Genomic DNA, 17,479 nt, shown 5'->3' on the forward strand with positions numbered 1-17,479 from the left:
AACTGCTCTTACTGCTATAAAGAACTTTTTCGTGCCAAGAGTAAATGTCGTTGCTGAAAGATATAAATTCCGCCAACGTGGACAACGTAATGGCAAATCCACAGAACAATTTGTAGCAGCTTTAAGAGAGCTGGTTGTTACCTGTGAGTTTGGGACTCTAACAGATGAAATGCTAAGAGACCAAATAGTGGAAAAAACAAACCCAAACCCAAATAATTAACAGATTAATTTAATCTGTTAAAGACATGAAATGGTTTTGTCTGTCCTTATATTATAAACAGAGATGAGGCTGTTTACATTTCAATTCTTTTAGAGAGGTTGGGAGGAGAACTTTTCGCTCGCTCTCTCTCTCCATCCTTACTTCAGCAAGCCAGAGTTACTATGGAAACAGGCAAAACACAACGGCTGGAGACAGAAATCACTGAATATGAAGCACAGGGAATCCAGATATATATTTGCAAAATCAGATGTAGGAAAAATCACCTGAAAACATGGTTGTCTGGAAGTAAAAGCCCCTTGTGATAGAAAAAAAGACTCTTCAGACTATACTGTTCCTTGGGGAGGTAAAACAAACCGCATTGCAGTAAAAAAAATCAAGGGTTATTCTAACAATGAGACCCCAATAAAAATCAACCTGCCTGCTATATTAATAGGCAGTGCAGGCACAATAACCTATGTACCTCTGGAAGCAAAAATTAGAAGTCAGATATATAGTCAATAATATATTTAAATAACATGTTATTTAAATAAAATGTTACAGGATCATTACACATCCTCTGCTGTAAACTCAACTGTACTCCTGTGCCAACCCTTTCATTTTTTGTATCCATTTTGGAACACGGCTTTTGGTTTGTCACTGGAAATAAAGTTGTAAATCTTGTAATGTTATATGCTTTTGCCCATAATTAAGAAATGCAGCCTAAAAGACAGAAAACATCTTTACAGCCTAGAAGGTGCAGCAGAGAGTGCTATACAAGATGACAGAGAAGTTAAAATGCTTTAGCGGGCCTGTGCCACATTCTTTATTTAAGCTCTATAATGTGTGCCAGTTTGCAGTTCCATCACTAAGAGCCAGTATCAGTTCTACTTAAGTGCCTCCCTGCAAATGACAGATTCTACAATGGCAGCAGTCCCAACAGTGTCCCACTTCATTTTAGAAAATTCGTATAATAGTGATTGTTCCTCTTCAACTTCAAATCAAATGCAGTTTAGCTGTCCCATGTTTGGGTAGCTTTCACAAATGAGATATCATTGCAATCAGATAACTGTTATGCCAGATAACTGTTTAAGCAACTGTTAAGCAGAATCATGACATATATTGTATTACTTGGTAGTTAATTAGTTGAGAAACAACTGTCTATCTTAAAGGAAAAACAAACCCTTAATAACCCCCCCCAGCCTAGCTGCCCCCCCCCCCCCGGGCAAATGCCCCTAACTCTTTACTTAACTCTCTGTGCAGATTCTGTCCAGCGGAGATCACAGAAGCCATCTTCTCTTCGGTAATCTTCGGAATGAGACCGGCGAAGCGGCACATGCGCAGTTGGAGCAATTTTCAGTTTTGCAATAACAGAACAGAAGCACCTGTCTCATTCTGAAGCAGCTGAAGATGGCGCCTGTGAACTCCACTGGACAGAATCTGCACAGAGGGGTTAGTAAAGAGTTAGGGGCAATTCCCCTGGGGGGGGCAGCAAGGCTGTGGGGGAGGGAGGGGGGTCTATGTAGGGTAGGGGATTGGGGTTTTTTTAATTAAGGGTTTGTTTCTAGTTTAAGTATTCACTCAGCAAGCTAGGAGTAAAGTTCCCTTATATAGGTGACCGTATGCTCCTACTTTCGTGTATATTGTCAGTATTCACAACGCAAAGGGAAGACATACAACATCTGGTGCTAAAGTATTCAATCCGGGTTCAACTCTCCAGTGGTGCAGTCAACCATAGCAAGAGAACATTCAGTAGCAGTTTTATTCAAATTTAAGTTGGGGAATCCTGGATTACCAGTAGTTTGAACTAATGAAAATTTAACAAGGAACTCGCTGAATGCTTTGGACCTGTCACCCAGACACAAAAAGTTGTGTAATAAACGTCCTTTTCAAATTAAACATGAAATCCGATTTCTATTTTTTATTAAAGCATTCATAGCTGTCATCATTGTTAAAATCATTTAAAAATCTCAGCTGTCAATCAAATAGTGTCTGCCCCTCCTCTATGCCTTTCACTTTCTATTCAGAACTTCCTAGATGTCACTGCTCTCCACACATTCCCCCTGGTCTCTTCACCATTTAATTGTGTAGCCAGGGCATGGGAATGGACATCGGGTCCCCAAACAAGATTCTGAGATGATGTAAGACTTGCCTTAATAACATTGTCCACAAAATGGCTCCTGCCTGCTTGCTATAATTATGAATTCACAGACTGAAGGAAACAAGATTCAAATAATTTATATAGTGTAATTAAAGTTCATTGTGCTTGACTAATGTGATAAAATAGGATTTTGAATAATTTCTTTGGGCAACAGGTCCCTTTTAAAGGAGAAATCAACCTGTGGGAAAAAAACCTGTACCCCCACCCCAGGTAGCCCTCCCTCCCCCCCCCAGGCTAACTACCCCCCCAGGGAGATGCCCCATACTCCATACTTACCCCTCGGCGCAGATTCTTCCAGCAAAGTTCCACGTGTCTATCTTCTGGCTCCTCGGTAAACTGACTGGGACATCAGCAATTTCTGTGTAATCGCAGTTGTCACAAACCGGCAAACTGCTCCAACTGTCCATGTGCAGAAATACCGATAGCAGATCTCTCAGTCAGCTTACCGAGGAGCCGGAAGATGGACACGTGGAACTTCGATGGAAGAATCTACGCTGAGGGGTAAGTATGGAGCATCTCCCCGGGGGGGGGGGTTACAGGGTTTTTTCCCCGCAGGTTGATTTCTCCTTTAAGCCTGCTAAATAGATGCCCTTTGGAATGTAGGATTGTTTTTGTGTTACGCCTTCTTATAGGCGTGTTTATTGGTAAGATTAATCATTTCACTGAACTGTTAATCACAAAAACACAATTCATGTCTGTGCAAATGTTTAGGTCTAGGTAAAAATACACCAACACATACATCAGCTTGTCAGTATACTTATTTTACAGTCAATAAATAAATCAAACAGAAACTGCTTATTTTTTTACCAGTGGTTATTACACTAGTGCAAATTGGCACCAATGTCAATTTGGCAGACTGTAAATAAGAATAGGGAGGAATCATTCTAGCAATGAAACCGTCATTGTTCCAGGAATCATAATAAAACTAATAGGGGAGCTCAACTGGCTTTTTAAATGAAGGAACAAATATTAATTATGCTACATTTATTTATATATATTTTGATCTCAATCAATTTAGCAGTTAGGAACACTTATAGACTATACTGCAATCACATTAACTTAAACAGTCCTATGTTTGTTTGCTTTTATTCAAAATCCTATAAACTCACCTCTGTTTTGGCTGTATATTTGCCATCTCTCTCTCTCTATCAAATTTTATGTGACAAAATTATGGTAAATTACTAATGAAATTAGCTAATTAATACAAATGCAACAATGTTACATTACAAGATGTTTCAGAAAAAGCTTGTTACAGAGACAAAGTAATATATTCAAATAACATGTTTTGTTATGCAGAGAACAAAATGAAGGGCATAATTTTTTTGTATTTAGATTTTTTCTTAAAATAAAAAAGTGAACCACAACAATACCACAGCCACTCCAGTATAAAAAATGGAATTTGCAATGAAATCAAAATTGATTTAGGTAAAATAAAGCATTATATGTAATTCTGGTCTCCTCCTGCAATCAATAGGATAATAGCCAGAGTCTTTGTAAATTTCTGATTGACTCAAACCATTATTGAACGCAGTAGGTTATACATGAGTATACACAGACACACATCTTTAAAAAATGTAAATACTATGTAGAGCATGTAAATCTGTTCACAAATAACACATCCATAACACTCAGGGTCTCTGGCTTCTGGGAGAAAAATTCAGGTTACTGAATAAAGCCCCCCAGAAAATAATAATGATTAAAAAACAATTAGCTGGGCATACCTTGACACCATCTGTCTTCTTGTTCAACAAACTCTTGGCAGCTAAAATTAAAAAGTAGAGAAGATTGGTTAACTTAACATTTACACTGCACGAGTCCAATGAATAGAACTTGTTACTTGTTACTTGTTACTGCTCAACAGGGCAAATTGAAAATGGTTTCAGTTTTCCACATGCAGGTTCTGTAAATAATTCACATTACCAGTTTTCTTTACATCTATTTATCTGTAGGGTATGATGGTCACAAAAAAATGTGGTAACACAAGTGATTTGTTTATAAAGAATGAACTTTGTTTTGTTTTTACTGTTACAACCTTAATTATTTTTATTGCTTTATAATACAAAAAAGGAACATGGATTTTTTAAATAACAGAATAGACAGTCTAAGCATAAGTTCTATTCACTCAGCTCATGTTGGAAAAAAAAGTGTATAGGTTTATATAGGTGTATACTGTCCCTTTAAAACAAATATGCCAACTGTTCCAAATTGATAGAATTTTATAAGGTTGACTACTTGGAAATAAAACCCATAACCATTTGTCAGAATGAAAATGAGATCAACAATAAAAAACAAAAATAAAAGCATTATTTACTGAAAAATATGTAAACATATTTAAAACCAGCATGTTGCATTTGCATTTCCTTGTTTAACAAGCAACATATTTCATATAATTATTAAATGGTTGATAACACATTCTCTTTATTAAAATCAGGAAACACATGAAGATCTATACTTTTTAGGTCAAAAGTTGTGAACAAAACCAGCGATGATTAAATATACTTAAAATTGACAGCCACACCGCAAAAATGTTTAGTACAATTAGTACAGATACTAATATATCAACTTAAAATCTTGATAAATTAGTATTAAAAATGAACAAAAGCTAGAACAACTGATAACATTTTAAATATTCTGTATCTATAGGGGTATTACTAAAGCATCTCTACACAATTCTTGCCGGACTCCCATGATCAGTGTTAGCCATTTTCTGTGCCCCTTAACAGCAACTATCAGGCTCAGAAGCTATTCCTAAATCTGTCAACAGAGACAAGAGTTTCCCTCTGAGAATAATGGACAGGAATTAGTTCCTGTCTGCTGGTCTTGCTATATCTAACAGTGCTGTAAAGCCTGAGACTGCTTGTCATGAGTTAAGTGGAAAGGTGCCTAGTTATGATAATTTTTAGAACTAAATGATACTCGGGTAGCTCACAGTAGCAGTTAAATGTATCATTTGGCAATTTGGTGAAACTGGTATACTATTTACATATCAGACTGTAGTTATGAGATGTACAGCATTATATAAGGATATAAGGAATAAGTTATGTGTAACCATTTATGACTGTATGGAGCATGCTTTGTCCAGCTCAATTTGCTCAGATGGCTCACCATGTCAATCCATTATAGATTACCAAACATTTTCCTTTAAATTGGATTCTCTGGTATGCTGTTCTACAGAGCAAAGTTTATTCCATGTGTGTACAGAACATTTGAACTTTGATTAGATTATGTTAGAGCTAAGTAAGATGGTATTGCTGCAGTACAGTAAGTCCTTCTGCTTTGGTTCTGCATAAACTATTGCTCTGTATTAAAAAGCAAGAGTTGAAATTAATCTTATCTATAAAACTGAGAGGCTGGGAAGCAGAATTAAAAGCTAAATGTGCAATGTTGCTCCTGTACTAAGATATGTGGAATAGTGTATGTTTATGTGCATCTGTGTAATCATCAAGGAATGTGATGTGTCTTATGAAAGTAACTTGCAAACCTTAATGACTAGTAGGCAACTAGTTAAAGGACAAGAAAACATTTGTTAAGCTAAAGCAGGCCTTACCCCAGTTGCTTTTATTGCGTACCATGCACAGTGCTCCATGCTCAAGGCCTGCTCCTGAGTACAGTATACAAGCTAGGTTTGTCATTTGCAATGTGCAGGTCATGTGGATAGCCCACTGGTCACCATTTGCATGCCACCCTTCTCTCTACTACAACCAACAGCAAATGAAGCATTTATTTCTATAGAGATGCTTGGGTTCCTTACAGCTGTCCTCTGTGCTTACCACACAAAGATGTTGGAGTGAGGCACGGGTTGAAAGGGAAGCTATAGAACTGTTTTTAAAAAGTAATATATTTTAGAGAGACTTGCAATGTTCAAGTGTATTGATTAATTCTGACAAACGCTGTTTAGAATAGCTAGTCTTAAGGACTACTATAGTAATGCCAGGAAAATGAAAATGACCAATGAACAAATATCCGCTTAGTCTGCATACTTACTAAAACGAATGGTTTTATTTACAAATTTATTTCACCCTTTATTAAACTGAATTATGTCTTCAAATCCCTAAAGCAGGTGAAAATTATTAGATTATATTAAGGTATAACCAGAATCAAAAGACAAAAGGCAGAAGCAGGTTGCAGTAGTAGCCTACATTGCACAATTTAACCAACAAAAACAGCAAAGGACTTTTTAACTGCCATCACTTCTCCCAAAGGCAGCCAACACATTTGTTGTCAGAAGTTCTTCCTAATAAGGCAATAAAAATGGATACATCTGTAAAACAGACTCAAATGTTTATATCTGAAAATTGAAGCACCTAATACTTACAGGCTATTGCACATTTTCAGAACAGAATTTGTCGATAATCAAAATTCTGAAACATTCATTCGAGCTGATTTATGCAAGAAATAGGATCTTTTAGATATAAGTGCCTAATATAGAGTTGTAATTTTTAAATGTCTAAAGTTTGCTTTGTTTCCATAAATAGAGTATAAGTTGATAAACAGTATAATTTTAGCACAGGAAACCCTCTATTTTACAGTTCTCCACTATTCAATACACTTAACATTAAAATGGTCTACAGCTTACCAAAATGCTATGGTATGCATGCTGTAACTTCTGGTTATTTGATCTAACGAGCCAGACAAGTGCACCACCATTGATCTCTATGTTGCAGCATGTAAACCAGATCCAAACATGATTTACATGCAACTAGATGAGCACAGTTATTCATTTAATAAACTAAAAAGATCCTCAAACTTAAATTAAAAACAAGAAGTATATCTAGTGGCATACAAAACGAGCAGGGACTAACAATTCTTGAAAATAAACAATTATTATTTTAGAACCAAATGTATTTGGGGATAAAATCTGGTAGCATGTTAAAATGCTATATGGCATTGACTGATCACCTTCTTCCTGACATGATTTCTACTTATCTAGTAAGATTCATGCATTTTACGTTAGTAAAGATTAGAGATATTTAGTACCAATCTTGGAACAAAAACAAAACAGAGATATTTTAAGATTATGCAAGTTTTCACTACAGAACAGGGACCTGCCCCTAAGCATGCTAATTTATGATGAGCAAGAGAGCGGGAGCAGTGAGGAGCCAAAAGGCCATGGATCCATAAGGCAAGCTGGACCGAGGTTTAAGCAGTTTCGGTATGGAATAATTCATGCCACGTACCTTGCTCGACTAAGTTGGCAGCACTGGTGGCGGCCACAACAGGGGCGGAGGTCTGCCTGCCAACTGATTGGACAAAATCATTCAGTGGAAGATGTAGCAAAAAATAAAGCATTCTATGTATGCCCAATAAGGAATAAAAATTAAATTAAGCATTCAATGTAAATTCAGTTGTGTAAAGATGAACTTGGAAAAAGCTTGGAGAAATGGTTGGGGAGGAACTTGTAAAGCACATAAATAGAAAATTATTTTTGTTCTTGTCAAATCTTAAAAAATGTAAGTACCAAAGTCACTTGACATTTTTCTTTTATAACATAATAATAATTTATGTTTTCTGCTGTCTACAAGATAGATTATGCAATTTTTATTAGTTTTCTTCTATTTTGCTGTCAACAAGATAAATAAGGCTTCCTGAATAGAAATATAGTAACATCAGTTATTAGTGCTGACAAAAGTTTGTCCCCAACCTTCACAAGCGAAATATTGCAGCATTGAAAAAAACCACACTGAGAATAGAGATTACAGAATGGGTGGTCAACTGGCTTCACGTGACAACAAAAAGGAAACACCACAAATGTCATCAAAGGCAGCAAAAGAAGCCATTTACAAACATGCAGTAAAACAGGTCTCAATGCAGTACAGAAGCCACAACCTCATTTTCTGAAACTATAGACACACCAGTTATGACAATCTGAAGGAAATCAAAAGTGTCTATAAAAACTAAAATACTGAACCCTAAAGTGAAGCCACCACATTTTCTCTCGTTTCACTACTAGATTTGAAGTACTACACTTCTCACCCAAATTATCATTGAGAAACCACAACCAATTGCATGCATTTAACTTTTTTGCACTCGCCTATTCCTTATTCACATCCAGCCACCAGTGAAGCACAGATGAAATGCTTTACAACTAATATTAAATCATACAGGCACAAGAAATGACAAAATAAAGAGGGAAGGAAAACTGCAAACTAACGGGACCTAGATTTGCAGTAATAAACCAATAAATAAAGGAAATAAGGGTAAAGGTAGGAGAAACCATTCAACACCAGTTATGAGAACAATATCAATTAAGAACAAAACATATTGGGATAACACCAATAATACAGTGAGAGTCCACTGAAGGATAGATGACTCACCACCAGTTATAGTTTCCCCCGTTGAAGAGGTACACGGGACAGTGGATGCAGCTTTTCGGCATCCAAATGCAATTCCTGTCAGAGAAGAGCAGAATAATCATCAGTAACATAAGGCATCTAGGAGTGTTCTCCACATTGAGTTCTGAAGGGTGCCATGTTTCTAAGAAGCACAGGAGCTCTCTCATTCGAGGTGCTGAGATTTATGCACTGACCTACTCATAAAACTAATCCTGATTCAACACACTTCACACAAGCCATAATGTTAATTCTGGTGTATAATGGCCTCTTGCTCAACAGAGCCCTTAGTAAGTCAAGGTAACTGCAAACCAACAGAGCCCTCAGTAGGTCAAGGTGACTACAAACCTTTTCACTGTTACATATATATATATATATATATATATATATATATATATATATATATATATATATATATATATATATATATATATATATATATATATATATATATATATATTGTAGTTAATTCCAATAGCATTCAAGATGTGTGCTGTATAATTATTTCTAATGAAAGTGATTTCATTGTAGTGAAAACACTTGCCCAAATTACATGTTTTTGGTGGCCCAGCGTGAATTCACATTATTACAGATAGATTTATGTCATGGAGCTAAGCTGGAATGACCCAGGAAAAAATTCTTTATTGAATCATGCACAAAGAACACAGAGAACTCCCACAATTTATGTAATTTGGCATAAAACAGAGACTAAGAGCGTTAAATTGGGATTTATGTTGAATTAACGGCACAATAAATTGGCACAAAATCATAGAATCCAGACCAACCACATCAACATCAAATATGTTGCTCAATTATTTGTCGTTTACATGTCAAAAGAAAAGATGATCATGAACATGGTCACTAAAACTACATAAATATTCAAGGCCAAATTTTGGTAACAACTATTTAAAGGTGTTGAATCTGTATGTTACAGTACAATTTAACAGGTTCATTTCAAACTAGCTACAATGTAATATTTCTATTTGCGACGATAAGTGTTTGGCTCTGATATTTTACAGCAGACTAACATCTTTTAAAAATGAGTGTTTGGTTAAATCTATGGTTACTGATTCTGGACAGGTTTTTAATGTGGTCAGTGCATATTATCAACTGGAAAGAAGGTCTAGAGACAGCTTTACACTGTATACATCTTAAAACATTTTGCACCTTCAAAAACAACAAGAGTTATTTTAAATGCTTATATGATTATTTTCCTTCTCTGAAAGGTTCACTTGAAGTTGACATGCTATGTACCTTTTCAACACTGTAAATTAACGCAGTTTACATTGTTTGAGAAAACTGCATGCATATTCTAGTTGTAAAAACCTAGTCCTAAAAACTGCATGCAACCTAGTCCTAAACTCAAAATATTGGTATTTACTTTTTTTTGCTAATCCTCATGAACAAATCACAATGTATTCAAAATGGCAGTTACTGGATTCCAAATTTTTATATGGGGTTATCTATATGCAGACCATGCTTACATATTATATTATTTCCCTTAAGCAACCTCATAAGAGGGAATTATTTAGGATAGTGGCACATCGGCCAACTCCTGGAATTCTGTAGTCTGACAGATTTTTTCCTGTAGTCCACCATATTTTAAAGAAGAACTAAACCTTAAAAATGGTTAGGTCTTGAAAGTCCATATTTTATATACTGAACTTACTGTACAAGCCTAGAGGTTCAGCATCTTTTGAAAAAAATGAGGATTGCATGTCATACACCCCATTGCTTAGTATATTTTAGCGTGCATATCTAATGGTATCCGGAGACTTTTTTTATTAACTGGGGCTATGCCCACAGTATCCAAAGTTGATGCCAACTGTGACAGTCAATAAATAACCACCACCAATCACTGCAAGCTGAATGCAGTAGGATATATTCATTTTTAAGTTATGCAGCATGCCAGGCATAACTTTCCAATTTTATACACAGTAGGGCTCAACACACTGTAGGAATGTGTCAAATATAGATCCGGATGTAATGTGCAACACAACTATTTGATCACATGAGTATTTTTTGTAAGACTGTACAAGAGCATTTTCTATAAAAGGCCCTTGTCTTCGATTCATTATAGCTGTTGACCTTTAAGTTGAACAAACTTGAGTCAGGTCATAAAGAGATTTTGTTTGAACACTGAATGCAAATTAGTCGTGTTTGGTACCATCTAAAATAAGAGCTAAAGCAGAGATCTATCCAACTTGCACACTACTCAAATCAACTGTAGATAATCAACCAAGGAAACTGTTAATATTCACATATGAATAAAAAGTACAATATGCACTCTGAAAAATGTAAGCAACATCACAACTATATTGTACTGAAAGTACTGGTATTAGAATGACTACAGAAATAAAGTACTAGATAAAGCCTAATGTGAGGCTGTCAACAAGTCTAGCTTTATAAATTTTAATTGTAAAGCTGTATCTGTGCTATTAAATCAGCAGCTTTAAATGCATAGTTTACCACAGGGACCAATTCATGTTTTTTGCCACAATTCCATAAATAATGGTTAAACGTTTTCATTTGGTTTTAAGGCAAACGTGTGTGTGTGTGTGTGTGTAGCATAAAGCATGTGAATATATTCAGTTTTAAGAAGGCTTTTACAGTATTTAACATAGTAACCTCATCATCTGCTTTTTCTATCCAGCCTCACACTAACCTTCTTCTACAAAGTTGCAGTTTGGTTAGCAGGGTCGGACTGGGCCGGTGGGACACTGGGAAAAAACCTGGAGGGGGGCCTGGAGACAGCCCCGGGCCCCCGGTCAGGCCCTGTTGGTTGGGAATGTATCACAAACTTCATTTCTGCTCACAACAAAATCATATTATACCACTATTATTATACTACTATAAACTATAGTTGGTGAGAATACTGTACAATTTACCTTGTGTGTACATATCACAAGGACAATAACCATTGTACCATACAAGAATACTATTAAAAAAGGGGATAATGTAACCTGTATTATATATGCAATACTTTCAGGTCATGATTAGAATATTATTGGTTTTAAGCAGTTGTTTATAGGCATACATTGATAGTGGACACTGGGAACATCCATCTAGACATATCATTCATTAGTTTGTTTATTAACATTTTCCAGGGATAGAGAATAACATGTACTGTCCTAAATCAGGTATGGCAGGCCAATGCCTCTTGCCATGCACAACTGTGCCTACTTCAAAGGAAACTTAAAGCAGATTTTTGTCACAGTAAATAAAAGCAAAATAATATAAACTATAGTTTTAGACCCTGCAGAAGGTATGGAGTAATGATAATACAGATTTGAGAAAACTGTCCAAGCACACAGAAACATGGACTGTATAGAAATAAGATATAAAAGTACAGTGTTATAACAAGTAGCCATGAAAGACATGCAAAAAATGATCAGGGGGTATGAAATAAACAGTCTTCTTTGTTACTTTTTAGTAGAAACCCAATCAGCTGGTAGCATTGACTGTTTGAAAACAAACATCTGATTACTATGGATATCTAGATGGGGCAAAAGTTCACCAGCAGCATCTTGTCCCCCTTAAGTGGTTAGTGCTGTTTTTACAAGTCCTTAAATTTAATAAGCTTGCATTTGTGTGCCGTGATTGTGTAAAAGATTATATAAATTCTGTGCTGTCTTTGTTTTGACTCTTGGTGAGTTCAGACTCCGATGAGCTCGTGTAAAATCAACTTTTATGTGGTCTCCAGTAACTGAATTCCCCCAGCAGTGGCTTAATAAAACACATCATTTATGTTACAATGACTAAGGTGTAAAAAGTTGTTGCAATACAATCAACAACTCATAAAAATATTTATTGAAAAAACATGACCTTTAAAGGCACCTGTCATCTGAAATTGTTTTCCTAACCAGTGGTGCAGGCCATCTTGGGGCACACTTAGTGCCACAACTCACTCACAATGTGCATGCACGTGATGTTGGGAGCATCCACCTCTTCTATGTCAGACACATGCATAATGAGCGAGTGCGTAGACTCAGTAGGTTTGAAAATATCATTGTGTAAGGGCGGATCCGGCCTGTTTCCAAAAAGTCACCATAGGCCCCTGCTATGACGCCATCCTTGGTCCAGGACCAAATGATCAGAACTACCAAACAAGATGATCTATTTATGTTTGCCCAGCTTTATCCACAGAGTCAATTAATACCCACCTACCATTCCCTCTTCAAAATCATCTGCAAGGCTCATGACATATTCTCTGATGGCATTTTTAGTCAGTGAGGGAGCATATGAATTATAATGCAGCCTATGATTTGCTGGCAACAGCTTATTTTCATTAATGCAATTGATGTGCTACATGGCAAAGTTTGGGCATTTCTCAACTGGATATAAACCTACTGTTGGAGAATTTACTTTGTGTGCCAAAAGCCAAAACTTTGATTGCTAATAAAAGTTACATATATGCATTAAAACCAAATTATTTCTTTAAATGGCATTAACAAAGGACACAAAAACAAAAAAGTTAGATTAAGCCAGGTCTTCGTATGCACAATAAAACAGATTTTAGGTTCTACATTTCTTTCATCAGTTTTTAGCACCATGCATTTTCTATCATAAGATGGTTGAGATTTTGCACAGGCATTCTTCCATTATGGACAGCAATATGAACATATTTTAAACAGTTCTTCATCCAGCACATTTTTTGTTAAAGGGGTGGTTCATTTGCCCATGGTTTCGAATTTATTTATTAACCAGTGCTTTAGAGCACTGTTATAGCTAACACATACTGGGGATTAGAAAAAAGCAAATCACTAGTTAGTTGCTATGGGTTACTACCAGGAAGACACATTTTCCCATGGTTTCAAATCAGTCCAACTATATTTATAGGTTAAAACAAGAACACTTGGGCACAGGGCCCAACCACCTATTAAAGTGCTAAGGAAATCAATATGACTGAATAACCCTATATGCAACTGACATAAGGATTAGCCAAGTTTAAATTGAAATCCTTGAAATTCTACTGAACTGTAACATTCATCATCCTTAGCCAGTCTAAAGGCTAGCTTTAGGTAATAGGTGCAAAAAAACCTTGGCACAGGAAGGTCACATGGATATTATGGATGAATATGCAGTGAAATAATTATACAGTAGAAAGACAGAGAGAGAAATATAAGATAGAATCACGCATTAAAAAGCTTCTGAAGCTAACATTAGCTCCCCCCCCTGCCTTCTGGTAAAGCATGAACCTCACTTGAAGGAAAACACTAAATACCAATGAGAGGTAGGTCATGGAACATATTAAATTCCATCTGCTTTTTGCTTTCAGTGCCAGCAACAGCTAAATAAAAGGGGAGTGGAGAAAGGCAATGTTCAACTGTATGTGATATTCAGGATTCTCAAGAAACTAGACGTTTCTTTGTGATGCTACTGTGGTTGTTTTCATTCATTAGTGTGTACTGATTTGTTCTTATATATTGTGTGATGTGGTCATATACTGGCGAAGAAATAACAGGAAAAGCAAACCGTGTGACTGATGGGGGGAGGGTATCAGGAATGAGCTAGTCTTCCCAAAATTTTAAAGGTCCTCAAAAAACTACTGGGTCCTTAGCGAATATAATTTACTCTAACTAGAAACTAGATCATTGCCAGTGTTGGGTGCTGGGGACAGGCAGGAGAGGAGAACCCCTCCCAATATAAACTTATATTTTGCTAACAACAGTAGAACCCACATTTTACATTTGGCCAAAATTTACACCATTTTTGAGGTTCCATACAGGTAAGTGGCGTCTTGTCCCCCCCCCCCCCGATTTTACGTTTTCCTGGAATTGACACTGAAATGACGCTGTTGGGGTTCTACTGTATTGCAATGCCATCAATGTCGCCCATGTTCAGTGTCTAAGGCTGGCGACAGGTTTTTTTTTAACTGGCATTAAAACACCTCTAGGAGGTGTTCAATCCTGTATTTCTCGTGTGCTCAAACATTCTGTACGACAGAAGGTGAAACAGTTAAGGAACAGTAACACCAAAAAATTAAAGTGTTTTAAAGGAATGACAATATAATTTACTATTGCCCTGCACTGGCAAAACTGATGAGCTTACTTCAGAAGAACTATAGTTTTAGCACAACTATAGTTTATATAAACAAGATGCTGAGTAGCCACGGAGGGAGCCATTCAAGCACAGGATATATAGCAGAGAACAGATAGGTTTTAAAGAATTCCATTGTATGCTACAGAGTTTATCTGTTATCTGCTATGTATCCCGTGCCTTTCCTCCTTTTTCAGCTTTGAATGGCTGCCCCCATGGCTTCACAGCACCGTGTTTATATAAACTACAGGGTGAAGCAAACACACCAGTTTTATCAGTCCATCACAACAGCACATTATATGTTCAGTACTGCAGGACACTTTAATTTTTTGGTGTTACTAGTCCTTTAAGAAGCCTGCAAAAGGAAAAATCGATAACACGTGCCACTTTCTGGCACTATTACATTATTATTCCTCACATTTTACTAGCTTCCAAAATTGGATTATATTCACTTTAACAGGAAGCAAGTAGTACAAAGAAAAATTATACCACAGTCACATGAACAAATTTATTTGAAAAATCAAATTTTCACTGTATGAAAGTTTTTACTGTAAAGTTATATCTGAATTAAAGGACATATTGAGCAATTATGTTTAACAAGTTGTTTTTATAGGTCAATTGGGTGTTTGAGAAACTTGAATTCAAAAGTACCCTCTGACAAACCCTAATATCATAGAGGGTTACAATTTGTCAAACGTACGGATGTAATATTAAGAAATCTATTAAGTAGAAATCTAAGAAAGACAGTACTGTATATAAAAGATAATTCTTCTGCTTCTGTCCTTTATGCTCATAACTTTGTAATACTATACCTGTACAATACTAATGATTTAGCAGTATTAAAGCATTTTTTCTCTCACGTCCAGTACCTGGAAAACCCTAGTTTCCAAGCATTCCAGTTTCAATACCTGTACAGTGCCTCTTCCAAACAAAACAAAAAAGTGAAATGACAGTCAAATAAGATTGATATCACTTTCCTTCTATATGTTTGTTGTGTAGAATTACATAATACCTTATAGTGAGTTTATTTGCGATAATGCAAACATATTTAAATAAAATAAAGATTTGTATTTGTCCTCTGGAGATCTGCTTTGTACACTATGCACTGACAAAAATAAGACATTAATAAGGACTATAATACACACTCCATGAGGTGAGTGATGAGTAAGACGACTTTCTGGGTTTACCTCTTCCATGAATCTAAAAGGATCACCGTCTTTTGTGTTTTGATAACCTCAAAGTTCCTTGTTTGTAATAGTTTTTACCTTTTGTATAGCATGCACTGCTGTAAGCTCATTAAGAGAGTGAAAAAGCACTGTAGTGTACTGTTCCATGAACTCACTATTTTGAGTTTTTGGCTCTACCCTGAATTATATTTTCCCTTTCATACAATAAAAACAAGAACAATAAAACACATGACATACTTTGATATGACTTTTACAGCTAAATGCATGGTTGAAAAAGAAAATGCTGCAAGAAATGCAAAAGAGAAAATTATGACTACTGACTAAAAGTGTTAAAAAAGTGTAAAAGGGGGCTTCAAGAGGTGATGATTGTACTTGTTTTTGCTTTTTAAACTCTCGCTACAAGTGAAGCACAAATAAGTTAGGAAAACCCATAACCAAGGGGCAGATTCACTAACTTCGAGTGAAGGATTCGAAGTAATTTTTAACCTTCGGCTACGACTACGACTTCGAATCGAAAGATTCGAAGTAAAAATCGTTCGACTATTCAACCATTCGATAGTCGAAGTACTGTCTCTTTAACGATAGTCGAAGTACTGTCTCTTTAAAAAAAACTTCGACCCCCTAGTTCGCCATCTAAAAGCTACCGAAGTCAATGTTAGCCTATGGGGAAGGTCCCCATAGGCTTGGCTAACTTTTTTTGATCGAAGGATATTTCTTCGATCGTTGGATTTAAATCCTTCGAATCGTTCGATTCGAAGGATTTAATAGTTCGTTCCTTCGATCATACGATCGCACTATTTGCGCTAAATCCTTCAACTTCGATATTCGAAGTCGAAGGATTTAAATTCCCAGTCGAATATCGAGGGTTAATTAACCCTCGATATTTGACCCTTAGTGAATCAGCCCCCAAAAGTGTAAGATAATTGAATAGCAAGGCTCTGAACATGAATATACCAGCAATACAATTATGCATTCTGTATTGAAAGAGAATAATAACATTTGGCATGACAAATAAAGTATATGCTTAGGATATTTAAATTTTCAGATTCCCTTTTACTCGTTACTCCTGTCCAATTTTCCTCTATATAAAATTGTCCTTCTTGATGTCTGGAAGAGCACACAGTACAAAAGGAACTCCATCCACAGTGATGCTACAAAATTCAAACAATAAGGATTGTAATAAGGATCTAATATCCAGAAACCTATTGTCCCAAAAGCTACTCATTACATGAAGGCCATCTCCCATAGACTACATTACAATCCAAATTTGAAAAAATATTCCCTTTTTCTCTGTAGTAAGAAAACAGAATACTGTTCTTGATCCGAACTAAGATATAATTAATCTTTATTGGAGGCAAAACAATACTATTGGGTTTAATGTTTAAATGATTACAGACCCCGAAAACCCCAGTTCCCAAGCATTCTGGATAAAAGGTCCCATGCCTGTATATTCTAAATGAGGAAACCAGCAGAAAGCAATTGGTTAGTTCATTACTGAGCTTCAATTTATTGCATATGGTGACAGTATTGCATAAGAAAAGAGCACAATGTTAAAAAAGAAAAAAAA

At 36.0% G+C, this 17,479-nt stretch overlaps 1 protein-coding gene across 32 annotated transcripts in view; it reads right to left on the bottom strand.

Moving 5' to 3' along the window:
- Positions 1 to 17,479, bottom strand: part of camk2g.L (calcium/calmodulin dependent protein kinase (CaM kinase) II gamma L homeolog) — a 155,177-nt gene that overhangs the window by 32,337 nt on the left and 105,361 nt on the right. For 14 of the 32 annotated variants that reach the window (XM_041568855.1, XM_018225441.2, XM_018225444.2 and 11 more), the window contains exons 13-15: positions 8,672 to 8,746; positions 7,535 to 7,597; positions 4,079 to 4,119 (exon numbers count right to left, since the gene is read on the bottom strand). In XM_041568855.1, the coding sequence (XP_041424789.1) occupies positions 4,079 to 4,119; positions 7,535 to 7,597; positions 8,672 to 8,746 (179 nt within the window). The remainder of the gene's footprint in view (positions 1 to 4,078; positions 4,120 to 7,534; positions 7,598 to 8,671; positions 8,747 to 17,479) is intronic. The other 18 variants (XM_018225449.2, XM_041568860.1, XM_041568859.1 and 15 more) reach the window with 2 other exon arrangements.

The sequence above is a fragment of the Xenopus laevis genome, chromosome 7L (assembly GCF_017654675.1).
Source record: "Xenopus laevis strain J_2021 chromosome 7L, Xenopus_laevis_v10.1, whole genome shotgun sequence".
NCBI classification, from domain to species: Eukaryota; Metazoa; Chordata; class Amphibia; order Anura; family Pipidae; genus Xenopus; species Xenopus laevis.